The sequence below is a fragment of the Drosophila elegans genome, unplaced genomic scaffold (genome assembly GCF_018152505.1).
Source record: "Drosophila elegans isolate 14027-0461.03 unplaced genomic scaffold, ASM1815250v1 contig_149, whole genome shotgun sequence".
NCBI lineage: Eukaryota > Metazoa > Arthropoda > Insecta > Diptera > Drosophilidae > Drosophila > Drosophila elegans.
In genome coordinates this window covers 269,300-279,650 of record NW_024545513.1, presented here as the reverse complement: position 1 = coordinate 279,650, position 10,351 = coordinate 269,300, and the positions used below count along the sequence as shown (strand labels likewise).

Here is a 10,351-nt window from a genome sequence, read left to right as displayed (position 1 = left end):
ATAAGTGATAACAGAAAACCCAAATGGTCATAACTCTAAGCCTAAGCACTTTTTGGTAAACATTATTATAGCTTTAATAACATTAATAACAATCCAACATTTCATTAACATCTAGAAGAACAAGTATAATAATGAGAGATTTAACAAAGGAGAGAGATTTCAAAAAAGCCATTTCGAAACACACTAAACAGAGGAATACAATTACAAATTGAATTCCGGCGGGCCTCCGAAAGATTTTCAGTTATGTGCACTTAAGCCACGGTTCAAGTAGTCCGGCTATTACCAGTTCGTAGAACGTGACGCCTCGGGCCTGGACCACGGCCAATAGGTACTTGGCTCCAGGTGGCCGATTGAGGGGCAAGCGGAGGGACAGCAATTGCAGCACCTCTCCGTCTTGATGCCCACCGGCGATGTGGGGAGCGCGAAAACGGGCAAAGTCCACGAAACCCTGCACTCCACGGTAGAGGAGCACCCGCACCCAGCAGCAGCCCTCCACAAAGGCCAGCAGCGTCTCATCCCGCACGCGCAAGGTGGTCAGATGGCCAGCTCCACGCTCTGCGGCTAGCGACTGAAAGAGCGACCCGTTCGCATGGTGCAGCTGGATGGTGGCGGCTGGGGCAGTCGAGGGTGTGGTGGGAGGCGGGCCATCCGTGGGTGTGAGCACGGTCAGCCGGGCGTAGAGGAGCCGGGGCCGGTTTGTGGGACCTACGTGCAGGCGGAGGGTTCTAAGGGGCCGCATGTCCACGTTTGGAAGTGGCAGGAACTGCTCTTCTCTGTCCGAAGACAAGGCTGCAGGTTCTTCGTGGCCCACCTCAACATGCTTATAGAGCTCATCCTTCAGTGATCTCAATCTTTGAATCACAGCATGCAGCTTCTCATCAGCTCCAGAGCCATTTCCATTGTTGGCCAACCCCAGCACATCCAGCAGCGTTTGCTCGAGAGCTTCCTCCTGGTGCCCAGAGCCGCTGCCATTCGAAAGCCCCCGCAACTGCTGCAGCACGGGCCAGATGAGCTGGGCACTCCGTGCGGCCAGAACTCTGGCCGGAGTGTCCGGCAGCGGAAGAGTGTCCGTCTCCAGGCGGGGCCGCAGGACTCGCAACTGCCGCATTAGCTCCAGGAAATCCTCCACCAAGTGCTCGTCAAATAGATCGCTCTCCGGAATACTCAGCTGGGTGATGTTCACCTCCGCCTGCAGCCGAAACTCCAAGGTTTCCAGTAGGCGTCTACGAATCCTGGCCAGCTCCGAGGCATCCAGTTTCTGTTTCTCCTCTTGCCATTTTGAGCCCAGCTGGGATGCGATGGTTGGGCTCTTAAGATATTTGATACCCTGCTGGTAACTGGGGTTCGCAAATGGCCGATTTTTGAGCTTTTCGTGGTGCTCCTTGAGATTCCTCAAGGTGTCCGCTGGTATATCCATCTGCTTGGTATCCTTTCTTTGGCCAATCTGCCAGCTCAAGAGATTGGGCTTCATTCCGCTGCAATTCCAGCTGGACTCGTGCTCATCCTCCGGCATCTCGTAGCTAGTCATGAAGGCGAACTCCTGGCCTGAGCTTTTGTTTCCCACTCTCAAGGCAGCCACCTCGTCTACAGGTCCGCTCTGAAAGGCTCCGGATCGGTCGAACGCAGTTCCATTCCAGCGATGGATGCGCGTCCAGCAGCCGTGCTCGTTTATCAGCAGATAACTGGTGCCTCCTTCTGCCTCCAAGGCGAAGACCCGACGCACATCCGCCTGATCCTGCTCCTGCCTTAGAGAGAAACTATTTCGCAGCTTCTGAACTTGGTAGGGCAGGAGAATCCTGGCCAATCGTTCGCACAACTCCCGGTAGCTCTCCTCAGCAGTCTGCCGACGCGGGCGCAGCTCATCTGCCTGTTTTACCCGGAGCTTCTTAACGCGCCAGTTACCGGTGATCTCCTGCTGCTCCCTGCCCAGCGCCCATAAGCTTCGTTCGTGCCAATCCTTGAAATCAAATCCGTTCAGGTTCTGATCGGCTCGCAAAAAGGGCGCATTGAGGGTGTGCAGATACAGCGGCGACTGCAGGCGCACGGGATCTTCTGCCAAAAGGGCCACATCGCTCAGGTTTAGACCTTTGACGGGAGAGGTTACCTTCAGGGATCCGACGACATTAATGCCAGACATAAAAAGGGGCGTCTCCACGCGCTGCTTCTTATGAGGATTCACCTGCGGACAAAAGTATTTAGGATTCACGCTTATTTCGAGTGGGTCTGCCAATAGTCAACGCACCATTAAAGTGTTCGCATACTCTTCGGATAAATTTCGACCATTGACACTGCCCCGCACCACCAGCTGCCCATCTAGGAAAAGCTCTTGGGCCTTTAGGGAATCTCCTAGGTGTTGCTCCGTGTGTCGGGTGACCACCTGCGACAGATCCACTTGGTTAAGCTCCTCCACGTCAAGGGAATTCCCGTCCAGTGATCCTTGCGAGAAGGCGACTGAACAATATATTTAAGTTAAGCCCCATTACCAATTGAGATTGCTTAAAAGCGTATACTTACCTTTGGGCGCTTTAAAGTCGTTATCCACACGAATTGTGTCGCGAAGCCACTGGCTCACATTGCATCCATTGAGCAGCTCCCCCGAGAGCACAAGGCGCTCGGCCTGCAGGTGCGCCATCTTAACGGCAGCCGCAAAGCGAACAGGTGTCTTCAGTATAACCTCCTCCTGCGAGTCAACAAAGACTAGGTCTCGCAGGAGCTGCTCCAGATTCAGGCCGTTAATGACATTGATGTATGCCCCATGTTCGATGCGAACACGGCCCGTAAAAGTCTTGTGGCCTTGCAGACGATACCCGGGCTGCTGCTTGAAGATCAGCTGATCGAAGAGTTCCGGGAGGGACTCCCGGGAGCGGTTCCCGAGGTGGCCCCGCACCACTAGGTGATCCAGCTCCTTGCGTAGAAGTTCAACGGCTCCCCGCTGAACGAAGGTTCGCGATGTCGGATCCCAGCGGAGCAGTCGTTCTAGTTGAGCGGGCGAATCTGTGTCCCCGTTCAGTTGACCATTTAGCCTTAGATCCTCCACAAAGAGACGTCCCTGAACACGGACATTTCGAGTGAGGTCTAGCGGATTCACTTTGTTGGCCAGACGATCGAAGGGAATCCCATTCACAGCAGCCAAATGGAGTTCCTCCGCGTGTACGGGAGCCAAGAAGCTTTTGGTGCCCTCGATTAGCACCTCTTGCCCCTCGGAGCGCAGCACGATGTCGTCTAGCAATTCCGGGAACAGGCGTTCGTTGAAACTGCCTAGGAGTTGCAGGTTTCCCTGGAACTGGGGAGACTCTCGCAGGATCCAACGCGTCCTTAGTTCGTTGGGTTTATCCAACCACACCACCTGCCGTTGAATTTCATTTAAATCTCTCCTGTTCAAGGCTCCCGCCACTTGCACGGATCCGCTGACGGCGATGCGCTCAACCTGTAGCCGACCCTGGAGAATCAGCAGTGGCAGCTCGTCCAGCTGCTGAAGGAAATCGAGGAAAAGGTTCGCCTTTATGCCCTGCAGTTGATTCGCTTGCACTCCCTGGGGGAGGATTAACTCCTGAACGTGGACTCCGCCAGACCACGTGCGAGGTTGCTTCTGGAGAAGATTCCCCAGGCTCTGTCCGTTGAGGAGTCCGCTACCAGTCACATCATGAGTCACTTCAGCCTGCTCTGCCTCCAGGCGACTGAAGTGGACTCTGTTCAGATAAAGCGGTTCGTGGAGCAGGTGGTAGTCACTGGACAGCGGCCGCTGGTTCAAACTGTGGCCCACCAGCAGACGGACGAGTTCGGGAGGAGACCCAACAAACCGAAAACGCGTGAGAGGGAATATCAGAGGAGGTGACCCATCGAGTCGCAGACTATTGGAAAGGAGCTCGTGCAGGCGAACTCCATCGTAGGAGAAGCCTTTACCAATCTGCAGCTGGTGGAAGTAAACATATCCTCCTAGCTGAGTGAGATTTCGAAGAGTTTGCGGCGTATGCTTAGTCACAAAGTCAGTGAGGGGAATCCCACTCAGCTGATTGTCTGCCACATGGGCATCCACTGGCATAAGCAGCTGGTCCAGTCGCTTGCCTCCACCTATTAGCAGTTCCTGGCCGGAGTCGGGCGCACGCTGGACAAGATCGTCCAGGAGGGAGTCAAAGCTGTCGTTATCCAGATTTCCAAGCATGCGTACAGGTCCTTTCACAAAAAGCTGGTCGAAATGGCAGTCGGAATGGATAATACGCGACTCCAGCAGAGTGGGATTTAAAGGCGCCTCCTCGAACAGGCGTCCCTGGGCACTGCCGTTAATCTAGGATACGCAAGGGATTATTAATGACCATCGACTGGGTGCTGCCAATTTATTCACCTCCAATTCTTCAGAAACCTCCAGGTGAGAGAAGGTGACCCACCCCGGCCAGTCATGCGAATCTCTGAGGGTGATGACATCCTGAAGATTCACTCCGTTAATGGTCCCTGAAGTGTCCACGACATTGGTAGCTATTGAACATTTGTTAATTACAAAAAATGTCGTTTGAAAAGCTAAACTACTTACAGAGCGTTTGCGTAAACTCCTTGGGCGCCTGGACAACACTTGTTTCATTTTCCTGCGACCAGAGAAAGTCTCCTGGGAAGCTCAGGTCGTTGAGAGAGTTCACATACAGTGCATCCTCAAAGATGACTGGCTGTAGGGGATTACATGGGTTTACCATAAACGTTTCAAATTGATTACGTTAATACTTTCAGAGATTTCATTTTTGTTCAAGTATATGCCATTTGGGCAAAGATGAGTTTGAATGTCATAGCGTTAATAATTGAATGTTTGTGGTGCTTTGAAAATAAAAAAATGTTGTTATAAAAAAATTTGGAGTTTCAAATTCAAACATCATCGCGTAAGATATTAGTTTGACAAATATTATCCTTATAAAAACCTGAAAAAGTTATGCAAAAACAATTTTCCAAGGTACCAGTTTAACTTACTCCTTCTACGTTTAACTGAGAGATCTTTAGGGGCCGATGCCGCCACACCAGTTCTTGAAGCAGTTTGTCCCACTCAATTCCATTAATAAAGATGCAGTCAAAGTCCCCAGCTAGCTCCAGAGCCTCGTGGGATTCTGTGCCCATGACTGAAACAGGCTCCTCCTTAGAAGATTTCAACAGTTCCAATTGCTGCACATTCAGGGTTCGCAGCGGCAGCTCCAGGGATGCGTTTTGGATATAGAAAGGCACATGGTTAAGTCGATCTAGGACGAGCTCCGCAGATTCAATGGCATCCACCTCCAATTGCTCGTAGTGAAAATTGAAGAGCGCCTCGGGGTGGCGCTTCGATCGTTTGGGACTGAGGTCTTGGTCCAACAGGCGAATCTGCTCCAGCATATCATGCATATTCAGGACAGCATCTGCACCCGTCCAGCGGATCTTGTTCACAAAGAGTTCCTCGATGGTTCCGCCCTCGCTGACCACCAAAGGAGTGGATACCGCTTCGTAGTGCTTGCTGTCTTGGTCATCTTCAATCAAGAGCTCCCCAACTAGTTGAATTAGCTCCTCCTCCTCGTGCACCCACTCCTGCATGAACTGGCTGATCTCCTGCAGGTCGTGTGTCTCCGAATTCCTCGCCAGAAGTTGTGCTTCCAGGCGAAAGAGGCCCGAAGGAGCCTGCTTCCTGGGCACCAACACCAAAGGCGGCTGATCCAGTTGACGAAGCAGGGTCGCTCCTTGGATGCCAGTTTCCTGTTCCTGATCTAGCATGCAGCCAGCGCCATAGGTGTTGGTCACACCACAAGGTGGTGGTAAGCCCGCCTCGAAGGCATCCCCGTTCCACACCAGAACCTCCAGGACGAGCAGGAAGTGGGGGTCGAAGACAACTCGGTGCTGGACGAGCAGGAGCAGGTCATCGCGATAGCTGCGAACGGGGACGGGCAGGAAGTGCTCTACAAGGCCAAAGTTCTGTCCGAGTATGGTGCGGGGTATAAATTTGCCCTGCATATATACCAGAATCTGGGGCAGTATCCCACCCAGAGCCAGATAGCTCCGACCGCCCATTTGAAAGGCAGTAATGGCGGTCACTTCGGGTGCCCCAATTCGCTGGCGCAGCTGCAGCGGCTCCCCCTTGGAGCTCCACGTGTATATTAAGGCCTCATCCCACTGACCCACAGCCAGGAGAAGTTCCCTGCCTGTATCGAGAATGGCCAAGTCGGAGATCGTCTCCGTCAGCTGCAGGCGCTGTACAATCCAGAACTCCTCCACCTCCAGGTCATAGGAGTAAATGCTGAGCGTGTGGTTTCCGACGAGGGCCAGGAAATCCCGTCCTTCCAGGCTGAAGGCGCTTATCTTGTTCAGAGCAAAGCCCAGTGACCAGTGCCAGAAGGCCTTCAGTCCCAGACTGGGTTCCAAGCGCAGCCAGATGAGCTGATCCTGGGAAGCAACCACCAGCAGTCCCTCCTGCACATGATTCCGGCTGTTCCAGCGATCCAGTCCAAGAAAATCAGCCACGGGAGAGGGATGGGCAAAGGTCTGCAAAGGGTTGAACTCGCCAGTCAGCACCAGGAAGCCATCCATCTGCTGGCCCACCAGATAGACGCTTCCATTAGCCTGCAGGGTCAGCCAGTGATTCACACCCGCGGGCAGGCTGAAGTTCAGCAGCTCCTCTATGCGACCCAAGGTGAGCATGTCGCGGGTCCGCCTCTTGGAGAGCTCCAAGCGCTGCAGTTGCTCCAGATCGATGCTCTGCGATGCCGAGCGCGAATCCACCAGATTGGCTCCCAGTTCCTGGCGATCTTCTCCTGCTGCCCCCAGCAGCTCCTCACGGGGACTGCTGCCCACCTGAACCGGGGTCTCCTTGGTGCTTCCCCTGGCCTTCAGCAGCGCCTCCAGCTGCTGTACCTCCGGGTTTTGTCCCTGGCGAGCTACCGCCTGCTGAATCTCCTGGCGAATGGCGGCGGCACTGTCCAGCGACGAGTGGTCCACCACCACTTTGGAGGCCTTACCGGGGAGCGGTCGACCAGCCTGCTGAGTCCAGCCAGGTGCCACCACCACACCCGGCTAAAATATACTGGGATAGTCAATTGAAAGTGGCCTAAAACGGAATCTACCTACGGGTGCTCCACCGTCTTCCTCCAGAGCTTTCTCCAGTTCGTCGCGCAGTTTGGCCACCTCCGCTTTTTGGGAGGCGGAGGGCGGCGAGGGGACACTGGCTATTAGTGCTGGCCAGAGCAGCAAGTGCAACAGCAGCATTGTGCGCCAGAAACTTAATTAATTAACAAACAAAAACCACGAATAAGACGAACACGTGAGGCAAAAAAACTTTAAACCATTTACCGTTTCGAAACGTAGCTGCCAGACCGCCAAATCGACTTAGCTCGGACAGGCACTTTGCAGTGTTGCAAGATTTGTGGATTATTGGTATTCGTCAACACTGCGTTGTGGTCGTAAGTATTTCTGTACATCTCTGTTAGATTTCTAGCATTTCTGGTAGCAAAATGTTACCTGTAACATTTCTGTTAGTTTTTTTAACATTTTAACATAACAAAACTTTAAAGTTGTTGTTTTTAGCATTTCTGTTAGTGTTTTACCCATTCTGTTTAATTAACATATATTAACCCTTGCAGAGGGTAGTGTAATTTCAGTCAGAAGTTCCGACCCTATAAAGTATATATATTCCTGATCAGTATCACTAGGAGAGTCGATCAGTCCGTCCGTCCGTTTCTACGCAAACTGGTCTCTCAGTTTTAAAGCTATCTGCATGAAACATTCCCAAAAGTTGTCTTTCTATTGCAGGTAGTACATTACGATTATAGCATGTAGCTCCCAAAGGAACAATCGCAAAAATTAATAAAAAAAATTATAACTTTGCTGATTTATAATATTTTTTTTAGTTCTTCGACAATATAATTAATGATTTTATAATTTTACAGTTAAGAATTACGCTCTTAATTCTATTAAAATCGAAAAACGATATTATATTGCTGCCCTAAGAAGTATCGAATAATTGAGCTGTAAATCATCATAACTTCAATGTTTATAAACATATACACAAGTAAATCATAATTTTAATGATTTCAAGAACTTTTGTTAGTTTTTCAACTTTTAACATAACTATTGGTTTTTGTCAACAGTTATTCGCCTGGTCTTAATCAAACATTTCTATGTTAGGTCATCGTTTTTCTAACATTTCTGTGGGAAAGCAGAGTAGAAACGGAAAAACATCGATGTTGCGCCGCCAAACATCGATAAGACCGATGTTCTGAAAACATCGATGTCATCGTATTGGCATCGATCTTTTTCCACCTCTAATGTCTTTATCAAATTCGGGTTATCACTGTTCGCTTTGCGCTCATTCGTATTTTGAATTCGCAGTGAAAAGTTCGAAAAGTTAAAAACGTTTGCGCGAGTGCAAATATATGGCGAAGTTCGCGAACTGCAGACCCAAAACTAGTCGGATTAGTTAAGGTTAGTTAGTTGCGCTAAAACAAGGCTCCTGCCAAAAGTAATGGCACGCCGGAAAAAAGTAAGTCCCTGGGGATAACGGTAGTCGCACCTTCTGCCCCACAGCAAATGATTTGCCAGTTTGCAAATAGTTTTGTGAATTTCTTTTTGTCATAGTGAACGGCCTTGTTTTTTGAAGGCGTACATTAATTAATCTCCGGTTACAAATAAAAGGAGCAGAGAGGAGTTGCGTGAGAAAAAGAGAAAAAAATAAAGCCCTCTAGTGAGTCCCGTTTTAGCGGGGGTGCAAAATATGCACATATTTTGTTTACTTTGTGTTGCAAATTGCCAATATTTTTCCCTACGCTCTGATTTCGCCATTATCTCCGCACAGCTCCTGTTTACCGTTAATGTATGAGTGTGAAAAATCAATAACATTTCCCTGTGCGTAATATTGTGTGTGTGTGTGTGTGTGTGTGTGTGTGTGTGTGCAGCAGCCGGCTGCTATTGCTTTCTCTTTCACTCCCCCGCTTTTTCTTCCCTGTTAGTTGTTCCTAAAGCAACAACAAATACTACCACAAAAACGCAGCTGCATTAATGCTGTAAAATTATCTACAAATTTTCGTGAGGTAAGCTAGCGTGTTTAATTACTTTAAAAAGCCTAATAAACCTCCGGTAGTGGCCATACAACAACCACCTCAAACAACTACATCTACAACAATACGACACGCCTACGGCTGAACGGAGACCAAATTAAAGTCGCGATTAAAAACAGCAAAACCAAATCTACCTAAGCCGTAAAGAAAGAGAACGAACTGTCTTCATATTGCACAATCTGGACTCCTCCTCCCACCCATTCTTCGTCACCCTTAAAGATTGGTTTGTTTTGTTATAAATATTTGAATTGCTTCCTTTGCCCACTAAAGTGAATTTTTTCTAGAGTTGGGCTTACGAAATTTTTAACTCACGTTTTTGCGAACGGCTATAAGCGTGACTCACGGCCATGACCCCGTGCAAACGTCCCTGTACATCCCCTCCCAACCGCCCACTCGTGCCTCTTTTGAGTGCGTCCTTGAGATACATATCTCTCTGGAGTAGGCATTAAATGTGCAAGACAGCGAGGGAGAGAGATAGAGAGAGAGAGAGGAGCGACTCCAACTCCTTTTGGCGCCTATGCCGTCACTTTGGGGCGTGGCCAGTGACTTTAACGATGAGCTCACACAGCAACAACAATCAATTCTCATGCCGGCTTCAAAAATGAGGATAAGCTTAAGCGCAGGCGGAAAAGAAGGAGGAGAAGGAGAATAAGAAAAGGCTTGGCTAACGATCTTGGCAATGAACTCAGGACTTTAATCTGCATCATTAATATCCCCAGCATTTATCTTTCTAGATCTGTCGCTATAAATTTAAATAATAGATAACCCAAGATAAGATAAAGTCTGTAAGATATATCTAGTAATAAGGTTTTTTATTTTTCTTAAATGCGTTTTTAAATTGCTCTTTAAAGATTTTTCTATTTCTTTTCACACTTAAATTATTTCAAATCAATCAATCAATCAAATCAAATTTGGCTATTTCTTTAATCTTATGTTTACAGTAAGCAATTTATTAGCCATTATCATAAATCGTAATGCGCCATTATTAATAATATTAAACATTTTAAAGAAATTTTAGATTTTTGATTATTTGTGAAGCTTTTACTACCTTGTTAAAATGGAAATAGACAGTAGAAGATTTGTAAGTGTATTAAACTAAACATTACACTTTTTCAGTAGAGGATTCAGGAACCTTTGAAACCGAAACCATCTTTGCATTTCGCCTTCTGTTTTTGCCAGCTGGCAACCGCCTACCCAAAAATTAAGGCAGTTGCCTGCTGCCCTTCTTTGGGATGCGACAGTGCAAAAAAGTCCACTGCGTCCTTCTCGTTTTCCTTGTCATCATCCTCACCACGCGC

At 48.9% G+C, this 10,351-nt stretch overlaps 1 protein-coding gene and 1 long non-coding RNA gene across 3 annotated transcripts; one reads left to right on the top strand and one right to left on the bottom strand.

Moving 5' to 3' along the window:
• Positions 1-49: 49 nt before the first annotated feature.
• LOC108135932 lies at positions 50-7,405 on the bottom strand. 2 transcript variants are annotated; one of them, XM_017256879.1, is made up of 8 exons: positions 7,291-7,405; positions 7,069-7,219; positions 4,954-7,014; positions 4,529-4,658; positions 4,343-4,473; positions 2,515-4,285; positions 2,243-2,451; positions 50-2,179 (listed from the first exon to the last, which is right to left on the bottom strand). In XM_017256879.1, exons 2-8 carry the CDS (start codon positions 7,204-7,206, stop codon positions 242-244), a joined length of 6,378 nt encoding a protein of 2,125 aa, XP_017112368.1. In that variant the 5' UTR covers positions 7,207-7,219; positions 7,291-7,405; the 3' UTR covers positions 50-241. The 2 variants fall into 2 exon arrangements, with proteins under 2 accessions (XP_017112368.1, XP_017112369.1); XM_017256880.2 differs by lacking the exon at positions 7,291-7,405 and having other exon boundaries at positions 7,069-7,277.
• Positions 7,406-8,243: 838 nt separating this feature from the next.
• Positions 8,244-9,836, top strand: LOC121467945. The gene is made up of 4 exons (XR_005977964.1): positions 8,244-8,479; positions 8,946-9,026; positions 9,077-9,276; positions 9,338-9,836. It is a non-coding gene; the product is annotated as an uncharacterized LOC121467945 (long non-coding RNA).
• Positions 9,837-10,351: the final 515 nt, after the last annotated feature.